Here is a 17,445-nt window from a genome sequence, read left to right as displayed (position 1 = left end):
GTACAGCAGATATTATAAATTTGCAATTTGAAATCCCGAGGCTGGCTGTTGTTCCGAAAAGCCTCAGGTAAGCTGACATAAACCCACATAGAGTTGGAGTGACACGGCACCGTGTCCAATGAGTGTCATGCACAAAAACCGAAATGAATAAAACAAAATAATACCACAGCTAATGTACAAAAATGACCGGGAACGTGTCATGAAAATAGCAATTTTCATTATAGGATGGGGGAGGTTATTGGCAGGGTTTGTTCCCTTAAGTCACATGTTGATAGTATTATTTAATACAGATTGGCCTTCCTCGACGAGGAGAGAAAGTTCAGGGGAAGAGAAAGCACATTAAAGCCATTCCTTAGCAGACATGAATTAAAATGGTCAGTTAAATTACAGCAGTTTGTTTGTTTTGTACACACAACAATATACACTCGCTAAATTTTTTCTTATTTTTGTTCTTCTCTCTGGCGAGTTGCAAGGATACCTGTGGTGTCAACACAGTGAAGTCCTGGTAGAGTACAGCATGCAATAACTCTACGTGCTAACGCCATCGGGAGACTGGTGGTGGAGGTGGTGGGGGTTTGCGTGCCTTAACCAGGTGACCACTGGTGGATGGAGCTTCAGATTTTTGTTCCTGTCCTCAGTGCTTCTGTACCCTCCCTGTGCCTGGATGCGAAGATATAAGATTGTGTTTAGAATTTCAGCGAAAGAAAAACCAGCGCTAGCTAGCCGACCGTAAATATCGACAAAACATGCATAACTGATGGTGAAAGATGATGCAATTACACGGCTAGCAACCAGCGTTTCTGGGTTACTTTTGTTTCATTGCAGTCTAAATTGGATGGTATGCTTTCATTATTCTCAGCCGCACTAGAAACATTTAATTGTACAAATTTTCTTTTTGAATGTTGCAAAGCCAGCCAACCCCAAGTTGTGTGCGGGTGACAAGCTTCTAGTGATGCGCAAATGGCGTAACTTATTTCTTATACACAAATCAATTAATAAATAATCTAGCCAATGGTTGACCAAGACCAAATTTAATATAGAAGTTTAACTTTACTCAACGGGAGTGAGTGGTGGTTTGTTAGGGTTAGTAGTAACTGGAATCTGACTGGAATCTGTTAAACGATGTGCTACAACATTGTCCCTGAAATTTGTCTAGCAGACTTCTCTTTGACCCTTTTAAATGAACCAAGGGGCGGGCTAGCTGCCTACCTCTCTCCCTGCCGTTCCTCATGTTGGCCTCCTCCTCCTCCACGAGGTCGTCCACTGTAAAGACGACACCACAGAGAAACTCAGTCCACAATCAAATCCCCCATAGCAGTACACCCACACTCTGGGAAGAACGTTCACAGGAGAGGAAGCTGTTAGACAAAGGAGAGAAGCACGGTGGAAGTGACCACTGGAGTTTGGGGACTTGAAATGGCGTCAGCACATAAGACATGTTTATTACAGGGAGAAAACAACTGATGTTTTGGAAGCTTATATTCTGAAGGCTGAACATTGGAAACACTACTCATCCCGTTCCACTGTGGGAGTTAATCTCTGCTTCCGTCACAGTCGATACCCTGAGGGCGACCATCATGGGCACGCTGACGCCGGTGTCAAAATAAAATCAAAGAGAAACATTGCGTTGGATTCACATTTCCTCTGCTTTATTCATGCAACAGAATCCCCACTAAAACAGTAATCAAGGATCCTGAGGACACATCGATATCCCAGAGTACAAAGAGAAGAAGAAACCAATTTAGATAGGAACACGACCAACAAACCACGATGGTAATACATAGAGGTTGACAGAGGACGCCGAGACTGACCTGAGTGGAGCTCTTTCACCAGCGACGACATTGTGTTTGTAATTGAGTCTGCAGCCACCAGCAGGTCATTCCGGAGGTTTCTAGGCACACCTAGGGTGGGGGGGAGGTCGTTTTCTGTTGATATGCATTTTTTCTTTATGTGATAACTGCAGAAGTAAACACATTTGTATTTCTTAATCCAGTGAGTTGGCGCCCAGCAGGTGCATGTGAGTGGACTCAGAGCAGCGTGAGATAACAAGGTCACCGAGTGAGGCTCACCCTGAGCAAAGGCCTCCAGCACGTCTCCGCCCACCCCGGCCAGGCAGTCCTGGGGGGTGTGGGTGGGCGTGGAGCCCGCCGACGTGGAGCGTATGGGCATGGGCATAGAGCAGCCGGCGCCGTGGCTCGGGGAGGAATGGGGGGAGCCGCCCGACTGAGACTAGAGAGGTCAACGAGAAAGAGAGGGAAAAAGAATCACCTTTTTAATACATATAGTGAGTGTTGAAATGTATTCCCGAATTCAACCATCTAAGTTAAAGCCTCTGCTGAAAATATCTCTGAATTTAACCATCTCATTTATAGCAGCACTACAAGGCATTCTCGAATTAAACCATCTAAATTAAAGCAACATTACGATATCGTAGAATACAATCTAGATCAACGCAGCCATAAAATGTGTTTCACAAATGCAGGTAGAAGTGAAGAAGGTCCCATTTTAAAACCCTCCAACAGTAGGAAATGTATCTGGTGGATCTAGCAGGGGAACTCAGTAGTAGATGAATATTGCCTTACCGGCTTCACAAGGGAGAGTTTCATTAAAGCTAACATATGGAAAACATAACCTCACTACTTTCCTATCGCGGTGAGGCCAGGACACTCACGCCTAACACCACTCTCTCTCTCTTTCTCTCTCTCGTTCTCTCTCTTCCTTTCACTCTCTCAGTCTCTTGGCTTCTCTCTCTCTCAATCTCTGTCCTTTTCTCCTTCAATCTCTCTCCATTTCCACATGGCTCTCTCCTTCATATTCTCTCTCTACTCCGTCTTCTTTGCTTTCCTTTCTCTCTGTCCCCCACTCTCTTTCTGTCCTTGTGTGTGTATGGTGCAAGTTCCATGCCACATGGCAGTGAGCCAGGCAGCAGATGGCTAGCCCAACCTCAGCTGAGGTCTGTGTAGAGGGCTAGAGGCTAGAGGAGGTTTCTACTGATTAAAGGAGATCTGACATGGGGGCCAGTGAGTAGCACACCGCCCCCTCCCCCCAGACACCCCAGGACCCCATGCAGTTTGAGATACCTCCTGTAGCCAGACTGTAGCGCTGCCTCACACCAACTGGTCCTTAAAACCACAACACCACTGGTAGATTAGTTAGCATTGTGAGTGCGCTTTAGGTTAAACACATGCTAACGTGTGCAGAGGCTGTCATTGGCTGATCTGGTTATCAGGTGATGAGATACTGATGTGAAACACCTGGGCCACGCTTATTGGACTGAACTGAAGGGCGTTCACAGGGGAACAGGCCGCCCTGAAGCCCCAGAATGAGAAACACCTCTGATTGGTATTTAATGGCTTGTTTGGCTCTTTTTTTATTTTTTTGTCTGAAGTACCGTATTTCCCGCACTATAACGCGCACCGGATTATAAGGCGCACCTTCAATGAATGACCTATTTTAGAACTTTTTTCATAAATAGGGCGCACCGGATTATAAGGCGCATAGCATAGAAGATACTGTGAGTGTGATACTGTGAGATACTGGGACTGTGAGTAAGCGCCGTAAAATGCTGTGTGCACTGACTACGATAGCCGTAATGCTGCAAGCGGTGTGGCTTTATCGTAGTCGTAGTGAAACATTTTATTATTATTATTAAATTGTTTTTGTTGGTTTTTCATACTGAAACATTTTGACAGAGCGCCGTTTACAACCAGTATGGATCAACCAATTAACCAATTGATCCATATATAAGGCGCTTTTTGAGAAAATTACCGGCTTTTAAGTGCGCCTTATAGTGCGGAAAATACGGTACTCCTATTAAGTGAATATCCATGTTGCCTAGGAAACAACCGAGTGGGGTGGGTATAGGATCATCATCACATCATCATCACCATAATCATCAGCACCATAATCACTTTCATCATACTGCTCATCATCATCATCACCGTCAAACATCATCATCAAAGGGTTAAACTCACTGGAGCTGCGGTATGGCCACTCTGTGCTCTTATTTAAGGACAGAGGCTTAAAGATGATATTAAACGTTCCAGAATCCTCTCATGAGTTTTCGGGGGGGGGGGGTCTCACTTACGGTCTGTTTCTGCTCCTCATCCTGCAGTAGCCAGCCGGGAGGTGCGGAGTGAGGGGAAGGGAGGAGGGATAGAGAGGAGAAGAGAGCCAGAGAGTGAGAGACTGAACGCTGGCCCCAAAAAGAAGAAGGGATTAATGTCCATGACATGCACAGTACGGGCGAGGGAGTTCTAGAAACACACGCAGACCACCGACAATCAGAGCTCATCTTGTACGGTGAGCTGACATCGATAGAATCTGCAGGAAGCTGAAAGCTTTCAGAGTGGTAGAGTAGGTTGATTAGATCGATTCGGGGGAGTTGGGGTTGAGTGAATTCAGGTCCATTTTATTTGTATAGTCCTTGATCCCAGTTGCGGTCTCAATGGGCTTCACCGGCCAGCATCAGGACATTAGCCCATCTAACCCTAGACAGAGATCAAACTCCCCTAACACAAATCGGCGAAGACACCTTGGACACAGGGGAGGGGTACTCTGCGCTTTCCTTCTGAAGCATGAACTAAAATGGACTCTATTCATATTTCCGATGGAATATTTGAGTAGATGTCAGGAGGTGAGATCACTGTTTTGATATGAAAAGTATGATTGTGTTTATTTTCTTTGTCATGTTGTCCGTGTCTTTAGACGCAGATCGGTCAACTCGTAGAACAGAGGTGTTAATCTCAACCAGACTTGAATGGTTGAATTAAAGTAAAAAAAATATATTATATATGTATAAATCATAATAATAAATAATAAATATAACCACAAGCTGTGATTAACGGGGTCCGAGCAAAATTAAAAGTCAAGAGCAAACTAATGGAAGATAGATATGGAAGATATATAAATATGACATAATTATGAAGGAAAGGTGTTTCCCTTAATGCCATAATGTGCCTCGGCTTTCAGGTGAGTGGGCTGCAGAGCAATGGCCGAATGTCATGTTTAGCTTGTTCATGATGCTCTAATCTCTCAACGTAAGGATCACCAATACAAGGCATTATCAAATTGAGCCACTGACAAACCTGTACTGTAGCCTCATTCACATGTTGAAAATGTCAATTGATAAGCACACAACATCAAGAAAACTCCAAGCACACATTTCTCGAGTGAATTAAGGGCTTTCTTAAAAGAGTACAGATCTGAAAATGGTCCTATAAGAAAAATGGGTTAACTGCTCCAAATTTATTGGAGCATATATTTCTGAAGTAAAAAAAAAAAAAAAAAAAGTCCAGGTCAATCTGGTGAAGAGAAATAAGCCAAATTCATGATTTGCAATAGCGCCACCTTTGGGTGCAGTAACAAAAATGTGGGTTTATGGGTAGTGGGGCTTATTGGTAACCATACCTGAAAATATCAAGAGTTTTCGACTTACGGTATGGGCTGCAGTATGACTTTTACAAAATTTCAGGGAAAAATGAACGGTACAGAAACAATAGGATAATAATCCCACCCAGCATGGGGGGTATCAGAACATGGTGGGTGTGGTGGGGCGGTACCTTCAGCAGCCTCATCAGCCCCTCCAGCTGCACCATCAGCTCACGCCGGCTCTCCTGCAGCGCCGACATGCGGCGCTCCAGCTCGTCCTTCCTGTGTCTGGACGTCACAACGGTATGTCAGGACACCTCTGGCATTGGTGTTATGCTCCACGTGCAGTGTTGCAGGTTGTGTATATTCTATGTGATGTATTCTATGTTCTATGTTGTTTATGGTCCAATGTACCACTTTCAAGGTTGTTGTTCTATGCTCTGGGTTAAACGGTTCTATGGCCTAGGTTCTATGTTTTATGTTCTATGGTATATGAAGCTACCTGATGATCTGACGGACTGTTTTCTAAAATAAAAAGAGGAACGCTTATTAATCACAATTTACCCAACACTATTGTGACGACAAACAAATGATCAGCTATCTACTTTGACACAATCATGTTTATCCTTCACCTCATAAATTTATGATTTTGAATTTACTAGGATGAAAACATATTAATTCTTTGATCGATTTTCAAATGATATAGCAAAATGGTAATCCAAACGCTACCAATAGTCGAACATGTAGGAGTTGAAATGTTATGCAGATCACCACCCTCTAGTGTCCACATGCTGTACTACATTGGGACTAATTCAAGATGCACAGAGCCAGAGTGCTCGTGCTTGCCTGCCGGGCATGTTGTCCAACACACTCAGAACCAGCTGCTCCCTCCAGACTATCTATCTCCACACATTCTTCCATGCCCAGAGGCCAGAGAAAACCAACACCGGGCCCAAAACATTCCTCTCCATCATAATAAACAACCTGGCTCCATTCACAGATTATGTTGTCATAAATCTAAAGGTTGACCGCTATCGCGTCTAAGCTGTTGGATTTCTAGCCCTGACTTGGTGGAATGCAGATATTCTATCCAGCAATCTAAATGTATTATTACTCAGAGGAGTCCAGCAGGACTCAGCTAGTCTCCCTGAGGGTCTCCTTAGAAAGTTAATCCACCGTTTTCACCATTATGTTAAAGGATGATGGTGTATATATATCTGCTGAATCATCGTTTACATTTTAAGAGGTTTTGGAATGACATTTGTAATGTATTCACCAGTAAAACTATCTTGTACTCTCTTATCCTATGTGTAGAAATATATATAGTATAGGATGCACTGTTTAGTTAGGGAAAACATTGATTTTTGCATCAGGATATACAGGAATTATTCTCATATTGATCTTTGGCAATAGATTATTTGTAATATTCCCAGGGAACAGCTTACTCGGGTCACCCTGCAAGATGTCACATAGTCCATGTATCTGCCTAGGTTTGACTCACTTACAGATTCTCAATCCATCATTGGAATTGTTTATGAGGTGCCATTATCTGGTTAAACTCCTCATCTGTTGGACTGTCCTCAGAGGAAGGTGATGGTGAAGGTGGGATTGTTCTGACGTACCTGAGGAGCCGTAGCTCGGCCAGCAGGGTGGGGTTCTGCTGGGCCTTCTCAGGGGTGGGCTGAGATGCCTGCTCGTGTTCCAGACGCAGCCGCTGGATCTCCTGGAGAATCTCCCTGGAGAGGAGTGAACCCCAGCGGTCAGGGGGCACCGACACAGACCTCCCCCCAAGCCTCACAGACCTCCTCAACCTGACTTCTAGCATTCATTTTGTCCTTGTTCTTGCCTTATTGCATCATAACTCATAACTTATCTTGTCTCATCGTATCAAAACGTAACATATTTTGTCTTAACAAATCTCAACATGGATAATATTAATACATCTTATCTTACCATAAAGTTGCTATTTGTATGATGAGCCCCTCCCAGATAGTAAGTGGCAGACAGTGTTCTATTCTATCTTTGTATGATGCGATATAGCGTTGCTCACATTGGCTGGGGGGGCGTGAGTGGGAGGGCTTTTGGGAGTTTTGTAGTAAGATTTTTGTTAACAAAGAGGAGTACTCGCTGGCCGACATTTAATCTTTTTAATCTTATTGATAACATTATCGAGATCAATAGCGATCAAAATTGACAGCAGATATTTCAAGGTAATTTGAGCAACGAGTTTGTTAAAATGTTACACTTTGCAACTTTACCATATCTTATGATATCTAGACTTATGATCCTATCTTCTCTCCTTTTCTCTCATCGTATCATATCTTATCTTAAGATATCTTGACATCTTGTATCTCATCATACGGTATGTCATCCTCTCTGAGCGTATCCTCGCATTGGATCTGACCTCAGTGCCTTGTGTTTTAATAAAACACAAGACATGTGTTTTATTAAGACCTATCGTCCGACCTCTGCTATATTTCTTTCTGAATAGTAAATGCAGTGTATTTATAGATCACTCCTCTTGCCGGTACTGACACTGAGAGAGAGCTATAGAGAGAGAGCTGGGGGGGAGGTGAGAAGAGGTGGCAAGGATATTATTGTTATCCAGGAGCCTACGGCCAGACTGAAGCCCGCCGCTGGGTTTGTTATTTCTAAAATCTCTTTAACTCTGACCGTCAAAATAGAAATCCCCAAACACCTCAAAAAGCATCACATTGAAATGGCAGAAGCCAGCACTCTATTTGACGCTGTGTATCGGTATCCATCTCCAAGCGGTCAGGCTGGTTCATCTCTGGGTGCCATGACGCTTTGTGACAGGCGTAGTGCGTTTGGAAAATAATTTCAACTGAAAGCGAGGAGGAGAAGTGGCTGGAGGGAGTGACAGATTTTGTCAGTCAGTCAGTCAGTCAGTAAGTCAGTTAATTTGTTTAGTCAGTCAGTCAGTCAGTTTAATCAGTCATTAAGTCAGTTATTCAGTCAGTGAGTCAGTTAGCTATTCAAACAGTAAGTGAGTCAGTAAGTCAGTTAGTTTTTTTTGTTTAGTCAGTCGGTGAGTAAGTGTAATCAGTCAGTCACTCACCTGTTCTTGTGCTCCAGTTCGGCGATCAGCTGTCTCTGCTGTTTGTTGGCGTCGAAGTTGAAGCTCAGATCCGTGGGAGGACATTGTTGCTGGAACACCAGAGTTATCATAATGGGATTAACAGTACCGGACCATAACACTGTCAAACCAGGCCACCTGAGTATGACTTGGCAGTTTTCTTCAGCTTCCCTTTTGTTTGGAGCAGCTTGCTGTACTCTAGCTTGTGCTATTGTTTATTTTCCCCCCAGTGACATTTTCTACTTGGTAAGGTTGATTATCTTGTCATGCAGCCGGGCGCTGACAATAAACACATTGTACTTTATCCAGATACTGTCATGGAAACCACCTGGAAATATGTGCTTTAATTCAATAATTGAAGACACTTTTATCCAAAGCAACCTTCCCGACTTACCACGACTAGAGGAGCATGACCAATTCTCTAGTCGTGTTCTCACCCTGACCACGACTAGAGGAGCTTGACCACTTCTCTAGTCGTGTTCAGACCCTGACCACAACTAGAGGAGCATGACCACTACTCTAGTTGGGGTCAGACCCTGATCCCGACTAGAGTAGCCTGACCAGTCTGATGAACAGATGGCGGCTCCCTCACCGTAGAGTTCCCTGCCTCGGCAGCGAGACGGGCGGCGTAGCGCGCGATGAGACGGTGTTCTTCGTCCAGTCTGCTGGGGCTCTCCAGAACACTGAGAGAGAGAGAGAGAGAGAGAGAGAGAGAGAGTGTGTGTGTGTTAGAGAGAGAGAGTCGGCTTTAGGCTCCATCTCTGCATAGAGAGTGAAAGACTGTGTTAGAGAGAGAGAGAAGGACTGTGTAAAAGAGGGAGAGAGACATCCATTACCCTAATCTTAAATGGAAAGTGCTTTGGAAACGGCCAAATTTGTAACATTGCTGTTATCCCCCAAACATATTTGACCTCCTAAATGGCAGAAATCCTAACAATGAGCGTGATAGATGGCAGGTGGGTGGAGAGCGTGGTTCTGCTGTAAGAACGACCAGACACAATGGAGGATACAGCAGACCAGATGCATTAGTGGCTGTGCCAGAAGGCCTCCAGTGGGCCTGCAGAGGCTGGCCGGGCCGGGGAGAGGGGGGGGAGCGGCTTGGCAAACGGTCCAGGACCAGATGACAGCACGCGTATGGCGACTGTCTGGGAGAGTGGTCTGAAGTGTGGTGGGGGGGGGGGGGGAGACAGCAGGCTCACTCTGTGTCCACCAGTCTTTCACTCTAATACACATATTTATTATCATCATTATGGAAGTGCTGGATAAAAAACAACTGAACCCATTACTAATGCTAATGCTAACACGGTGTAAATGTAGGACTAGATCCTCACTCATCACAACAAAATATACTTTTTGTCCAGCAGTTGAAATGTGTCATATATCACAAAAGACACAATAAAGGTGTTTTGTTTATGTGTTTACTTTATGGTTGATTTGTTAGGGACAGATATAATGTACTCAACGTCAATCTGAGAAGAGCTATCCGATCATAGTTTCTATACGGAGGCTAATTTGCCACACTGTGCCCTCAAAGGACTTTTGTGGAATGAAGAGATTTGAACAGTGAGGTAAAAACAGCAGGCTAAAGATATGTCTCCTAACTCTTATTAGGTCTATTGGAAACAAACCTGAGTCAATATTAGCCGCTACGCTACGGTTACCCTGATATGACACCTCCTTCAAGCACCGCATTAGCCCGTCTGATTCAGCAATGGTGTGCTCTGCATTTAATAATTCTCGCTGAGTCATCTACTCTGCATTCACATATTCCACATATTCACATAGCCAGTTAGCTCTGTGCGTAGCTTGAATGAGTGACTAAGCCATTAACCAGACCAACAACAACAACAACACATAAACAACCATGTTTACACCTCAAAAATAGTCCCCCTCCGGGCGTTCGTTGGCATCTCGGCCTACTACCGTGCAATCACACCCACGCACAAATAAAATGCCCACCAGACAGCTAATGTATCGCTCAGCGGATCAGTCTGCCTGCTGGCGTCAACAAGCCCAGCTCCTGCAGCCACTCCAGTCAATCACTTCATACTCGGCCATATTTCACCCTCAAAGTTTCTCGGCTTTAAATTAGAAAGTCGTCAAGCTCCGACGACAGCCCATGATTAGGACTATGGTGATGACAGGGTCTTAAATCCCCTGACATCCCGGGCCCTGCATGACTAACAGGGAGCAGATTGCGGGATGTCAGCCCGTCCTTGGCTGACCCCCAGCCGGCCGGAGTCTTCAGCGCCCGGGCCGACGGCCGGACACGACGGGACAGACGCCGCGTCAGCAAGGGCGAAAGTCTTAGGAAGGAGGCAAACCTTAAAGAAATGTCATTTTTTTCTTGTCTGGGTCCCAAATAAAGGAGCTTTGACATTTTTCATGGGGAATGACGTTCAGGTCGGTCGGAGCCGCGAGGAGGACCGACAAATCTGCATTATTCAGCAACTCTCTCCTCCTCTGCATCTCAGGACTTATGAAGTCACCTCGACAGCAGCACAGCCACCGAGGCAAACACGAGGACGTATACCGACACGCTCATGTTTACAAACTCAATGTGACAGTGTGTGTGTGTGTGTTAGTGTGAATGTGTGTGTGTGTGTGTGTGTGTGTGTGTGGGTGCGTGCGTGCGTGTGTGTGTGTGGGGGGGCTGTTTTATCCACAGATTCTGGCAGCGCTGCCAGACCAGGACAAGACGCCTCAGCTGATCAAACGGCCCCGCCGACGGCCGCAGACATGATGCCAGAGCTGCTTTGAAATAGAGCCAACAAGGGGCTTAAAGCACCATTCCTGCCCTAAATATAGAGATATACAAACACAGCACACACTCACACGTGCAAACACACACACAGAGAGACCCTCGACAGAGGGCATGTGGCGTGCATGTCATCGGCACGAGACAGACTTAAAGGTAGCGAATAAGGTAACTTCTTCAAACTCGCTCTCTAAAACGCCTTTTTCCCTTCGTTGAAGAACTATTGACTTCATGGAGAAGCATGTGTGGTACATGCTTGCCCTTCAGCGGTCCGTACGGGCAACACACACCGCCTCAACGGTCAACATTACACAGAGGTCCCAAAACCCCTGGCCTCGCTCAGTCTCGAAAAGGCAACACACTCCGCCTCAACGGTCAACATTACACAGGTCCTCAAAACCCTGGCCTCCGTGATGTGAAGAGAAATAAATGTAATCACATTAAAAAAAATTGCCGTCTCGTTTTATGTCGGATATGAAAGTAGTAACTTTTTATATGGTCGAATCAAGCAGGTAAAATATAAGGGTTAATAATATAAGTGTTGAGTAAGGCGGTTTAACCGATATATGAGAACAACAGTTTCACACAATTGCCTCATTATTATGAAAGAGGAGACAGCAGTTCCTTGTCGTACTCAATTTCCCCCAGCAATAAGTCCAGAAACTAACTTACACCCCAACTTAAAAATAATAACATTCTTGCTCTAAAGTGTCTCTAAAAACTCATTACCATTTCTGTTGAGTGTCTCAGCAGTGCTTTGGAGCATCTTTGTATGCCGAAAAAAGATCTAGAGAAACAGCCCCCCCCCCCCCCCCCGCCCCTCCCCGGGGCTGTTCCCATTGCACTCGGGTGAAAAGACGGGGCAGATGAAATCCTGGTAGATATAGTCCAGCCCCAAAAAGGCCATATTTTAACTGAACATACAACTGTTAAAGACAGCATTACAGAACTCAATCCAACACTGAGCAGTTAGCTGGTTCATTAGCCATTGTGCATAGATTCATAATAATAATAATTGTTCCAATAAATTCAGCTGCAGGGGACTTGAATAGCTATTTGTGTATTTTGTCATAAAAACAATGAAGAGGCTTTTATTCCCTTTTAGTCCCTTTGGACCACTTCCACACTGAGAGTTGAATCTTTCTGAGATACATGTCATCGATGACCAGGTCGGGGTTAAGGCGTCTGGTTCAAGGACCGTACTAGCTGTTGACACGCTAAGCCTCTGAGCGCTGTGTGGCGTGCTCGTCAACCCTCTGAGAAGGCGCCGCTGATACCTCTCGACATGTGTAACGAATCCTCTTCCATAAACACGCCCACACCAGCGTCAACACACAGCTCGGATGTAGGAGCGTGTGGAAAACAAATTAAATTGGTCTCATCTCGTTTTTTCCTTCAGTTGATGTTTCGACTGAAGAGAGACCAGACATTTACAACATTCTCACCGACTGTCATATGATACAACTTGAGCAGTGACAACACAATCTGACATGTGTGGAGCCTCTCATAGTACTCTGTGCTATATCCTTCAGCAGTTATACCAACAACAGGGAAGTCCCTGGAAGTCAGAGTTTGATGCTGATTGCTATGTGTTTCCTCCTTTCTCCCACCAGGTTCATAGGGAGTTCATTCCCTTGCTTGAGGGGTTAAACCTCAGGTTGGTGTTGTTGGTCTATGGTCTGAGCCGTGACCTTTTTTATCACATTATCTAAAGGCGCTAGACAATAAAGACGCGGTGAGTTGAAGCGGACCTTTACCATGGCTAGGGTACTCACCTCTTGGTGGGGGTCGGCGCCCCGGTGGACATGATCAGTGTGTCGTTCATGTTGTGGGCGGCACTCTTCGGCTGACTAAAAACACAAGATGACAGGTATGTCTTTAAAGGCCACTGAATTAAGGCGACCATGAGTGAATCATAATCAAGAGGAAGACGATAATCACAAATCACATGATCACCACCACTTTTTTGTCAAGAATTTGTTCCAGCAGATGTGATAGTTTTCCTAGGGGTGGGAGTAAAATAAATAACCGACTTTAAAGACTTGAACCCTATTAAAATAGGCTCAGGTAAGCCCTGCAGACAAGCCAATCTAATTAGAGGGGAGGCCTTTGCCATTGCAGCAGGTAATTTACTTAAGTAAACAAAACCTGCAGGGTCCTGCTAGGTGGGGTTGGTGTGTACCTACACCAATGAGAGGTGTCACGTGTCCTGGCGCCACCTCTGATTGGTTAATCAAAGTGTCTGTGCATCTTAGGTTTCATCAATGTTCATGAACGAGAGGCCAACTGAGATGCTTTCCTTCCTTCCTTCCTTCCTTCCTTCCTTCCTTCCTTCCTTCCTTTCTTCCTTCCTTCCTAACTTCCTTCTTTCTTTCTTTCTTTAATTTCTTCTTTCTTTCCTTCCTTCTTTCTTTCGTTCTTTTCTTCTTTCTTTCCTTCCTTCTTTCTTTCGTTCTTTTCTTCTTTCTTTCCTTCCTTCTTTCTTTCTTTCTTTCTTTCTTTCTTTCATTCCTTCTTTCTTTCTTTCATTACTTCCTTCACTTTTTATGTCTATCTTCCTTTCACATTGCACACTCAGGTTTTTTTGGTGAAACATAGTAATCGTTCTTTATTTTCAACATTTCACATAATCACGTTCGATCACTTAACTGTCATGGACTGTTTCATTTTGAAAAGCAGATACACCGAAAGAAATCAACAAACTAACTTGGAAACTGCTTGGAAATGAGCAAGTGGATCTCCCCAATTAACCAAAATCAAATTGAGTGTCTGTTGTGCACGTCTCTCTCTGGCTCCTATTAAAACAGCCCGTCAGGTTAGCCTTTTCTATCAGACCTTTGGAGATATTCCCTCAAGACTCAGCATAACGAATTCAAGCAGGCGAGCTCGGTATGGCTTGTGATGGGGCTTCATGCCTTATCACTCATTCCTAATTCCCGGGTTTCTCTTTTAAATTATAGTACAATATAAATACAACACAGTACACAGAGACACTAACAACGGTAGGCATTTGCATAATTCCCCACACAGCACACGCATAATGAATAACATCACAGCAAAACAGTGAGAAACGCACATCATCTCATCCACTCCCTGTCACGGCTCTCACCAGTATCTCACACCTGCGTTAACATTAAGTTTAGTGTAGTTATTGCTTTAGTCATGCTGCCCAACCAAATGTCCCCTCGGGGTCAACTACAGAACCCCATCTAATCTTATCTAATCAAATCAAATTGTTTCACATTTTAAGTGATATAAACCAAACACAACACAACAGTACATCCCTTACGGCACTAAAAGCACTCCTCCACCTCCCCGTCCCCATCTTCGCTCTGACTGTCCTGCCTGTCTCTATTCCGGCGGTAAGAGAAGCCGCTGTAAATCCAGCCTTGTGGCGGCAGAGCAAGCAGAGCCGGGGGGAGAGGACCTACCTCCTGTGTGGGTGGACGGCGACCGGCCTGGATCAACACAGCCAGCCAGCCAGGCAGCGCTTGGGTGTTTCCAGACGCCCAGACTGCACTGAGCAGTGGAGCATCTCTACGCTCCCCACTACTGCCGCCGCCGCCGCCAGTCTCCAAGGAAACTCACTGTGGTCACGTGACCGCAGTGACGACAACGCAGAGAGCCTTGCTCTCTCTTGCTCACTCGCTGTCGCGCTCTATCTCTTACGCGGTGGGTCTCTCGCTGTCTCGCGTTCTCTTTCGCTCTCTTGCTCTCTCTCTCTCTCTCTCTCTCTCTCTCTCTGTGTCCCTCTGTCTCTCTGTCTGTTGCTCACTCTTTCAGTTATGGTCCATTGACAATCCATACACACAGACATGATACACACATAAGCAGACACAAACATACATACACATACACAAACAAACCCACACACAATGGGTTTAAATGTCACACAAAAACATTTCATAATTGCATAATCCCTCCATTTAAAGGCGATCTCTCCTCACGGCTGTATGGAAGGTAAAAACAGCTGTGTTCCCTTTAAGTGATGACATGAACACATCCTGTTGCTGCTGCTGACCTCACAGGCACACCTGAGTGAGGTTACATAATAAGCTCACCTCATATCTATAAATAATCCTCCAATGATTCTTAATGCACCCACTGAAACTCAGAAGACCTAGCATTAGCATTAGCATAGACTGTTTATTAATCTCTTGGTTAAAGACCTAGCCGTCTTCCCCCCCCCCCCCCCCCCCCCCCCCCCCCCCCCGAGGTCAGACAGGCAGCGGTTTAACATAAAGCAGGTTGTGACTCCGACATCCAAAGCCCTGCATTGCGCTAAAGCCCCATGACACTACGGCGCGGAGCAGGACAAAGCATACTGTTAACGGTGCGTGAGCCGAGAGGGACGAGGGGGACGGGACACGGGCGCCGTGGCGATGCGCCGTGCTCCCTTTGTTCTCCTCCCTGACGCCGACACGTCTGCCGGTCATCATTCGGCCACTCGGCTAAAGAAAGAATCCCCAAACCTAAACTCCACTAACCCCCCCCGTTCCCTCCGCTGACCCCTCTGTGCACCCTCCTTGTCAATACCCCCCCGGCCTCCCACCTTCCTCCTCCTCCCAACCCCACCCTCAACCTCCTCCTCCCAACCCCACCCTCAACCTCCTCCTCCCAACCCCGACCCCCCCTCCTCCTCCTAACCCCACCCTCCTCCTCCTCTTAACCCCACCCTCCTCCTCATCCTAATCCCCACCCTCCTCCTCCTAACCCCACCCTCCTCCTCCTCCTAACCCCACCCTCCCCCTCTCAACCCTCCCCCATTCCTCCTCCCAACCCCACCCTCCCCCTCCCAACCCCACCCTCCCCCTCCTAACCCCACCCTCCCCCTCCCAACCCTCGCGATGTTCTGGAGGTTAGTATTAAAACAAAATAACGGTGTTATTGACCAAAAGGGTCAAGATAGTCACTAAACCGAAAGGTTTGGGGTTTAAATCCTGTTGTGCACAGTCTAGCCTGTAGGCAACCTTGAGCAAGATGCCCTTTCGCCTCTTGCTGCTTAATGACCAGTTAGCTGAAACAAAAATGAAAAACATTTTTTCAAACATGTGCATGCGTTACGGTGTCCCCTCGTCTCGGAGGTGATGGGATATTTCAGTACGCCATCAGGACAGCGAGGCCTTCCTTGTGGAGGACATCTGAGAGCCACTACCTCCCGTCACTCCCCCCCCCTCCCGGCTCAGATGTTCTGATCAAACCTGACGCCCTGCCCTTATTCTGCCATTGTCTTTCTATCTGGAGGGGGGGGCTGACTGAAACACACATTCATATAGACACACACACACACACATATATATATATATAGATCCACACACACACACACACACACACACACACACACACACACACACACACACACACACACACACACACACACTTTTATTGTGGACAGCCACTATATCTTTATGAGTCTATCTCTCCAACATTATCTCTATCATGAAAACAAGGCTTCTACCCTGCCAATGGAAACACACAGGGTGGCACTGCAGCACATATTACATCTACAGTACAAGCTAGGGAAATAAGCAGTTTGTTGGTTTATGGTTGTTTCCACACTTGGTAATACCTAAGAAAGCTATTACTTTCTCAAACGTCTCATTGCTTTCAAGAGTCTTATGATCGACACTACAAGAATCCCCTTCCACACCAACCCCACCTAATCATCCCAAGCCGCACTAATTGGTGTTACACGGTTGCACAGCCAGTTGAAGTTGATGAAACAGTCTAGATTATATAGCTTGCTATAAGAAGAAAATGCTTGAAGAAAATGTCTGAAATAACTGGAATCAACATTCCAGTATGAACGGACTAAAAGGCCAGTGAAAGATCTCGGATCTATTACGTATTAATGTATGAGTTTGTTGGTGAACTTTGTAGAGCTCTTTATGGTGAGATTACGCCCCCGCTCTCAGATAACCCGATCAAGAGGAAGGCAGCGGAGAGGCTGCGTCACTGCCATGACAGATGGAAGTGTTTGTTGTGGAGTAACATCCTCATATCAGGACAGAAGCAGCCAGACGCCACAGAGGGACGTCTCGGATGCCAATGCTCGTCTTGATAACCTCAAAAAGTCAAGGAACACAGACATCATGTCAACCTTGAAATAGCATCCCGCAAAAGCAACATGATTTTACGTTATCTGCACTTTCATTTTCCCTTCAATACAACTTCCAAATGGAAAATCAATTACGTAAAATACATAAAACATAATCTTGGA

At 45.6% G+C, this 17,445-nt stretch overlaps 1 protein-coding gene across 2 annotated transcripts in view; it reads right to left on the bottom strand.

Annotated features, from left to right (window-relative positions):
- Nucleotides 1-589: 589 nt before the first annotated feature.
- The window catches only part of dtnbb (dystrobrevin, beta b), a gene marked incomplete at its 5' end in the record, with an annotated part of 30,661 nt that continues 13,805 nt past the window's right edge, over nt 590-17,445 (bottom strand). Inside the window, 10 exons of one of the 2 annotated variants that reach the window (XM_079751932.1) lie at nt 590-660; nt 1,210-1,263; nt 1,812-1,901; nt 2,070-2,229; nt 4,088-4,108; nt 5,562-5,658; nt 6,993-7,106; nt 8,450-8,538; nt 9,060-9,150; nt 13,001-13,075. In XM_079751932.1, the coding sequence (XP_079608058.1) occupies nt 635-660; nt 1,210-1,263; nt 1,812-1,901; nt 2,070-2,229; nt 4,088-4,108; nt 5,562-5,658; nt 6,993-7,106; nt 8,450-8,538; nt 9,060-9,150; nt 13,001-13,075 (817 nt within the window). In that variant the 3' untranslated portion in view covers nt 590-634. The remainder of the gene's footprint in view (nt 661-1,209; nt 1,264-1,811; nt 1,902-2,069; nt 2,230-4,087; nt 4,109-5,561; nt 5,659-6,992; nt 7,107-8,449; nt 8,539-9,059; nt 9,151-13,000; nt 13,076-17,445) is intronic. The other variant, XM_079751933.1, reaches the window with a different exon arrangement.

The sequence above is a fragment of the Pollachius pollachius genome (genome assembly GCF_949987615.1).
Source record: "Pollachius pollachius genome assembly, chromosome: 15".
NCBI classification, from domain to species: Eukaryota; Metazoa; Chordata; class Actinopteri; order Gadiformes; family Gadidae; genus Pollachius; species Pollachius pollachius.
This window is presented reverse-complemented; position numbering and strand designations above follow the sequence as displayed.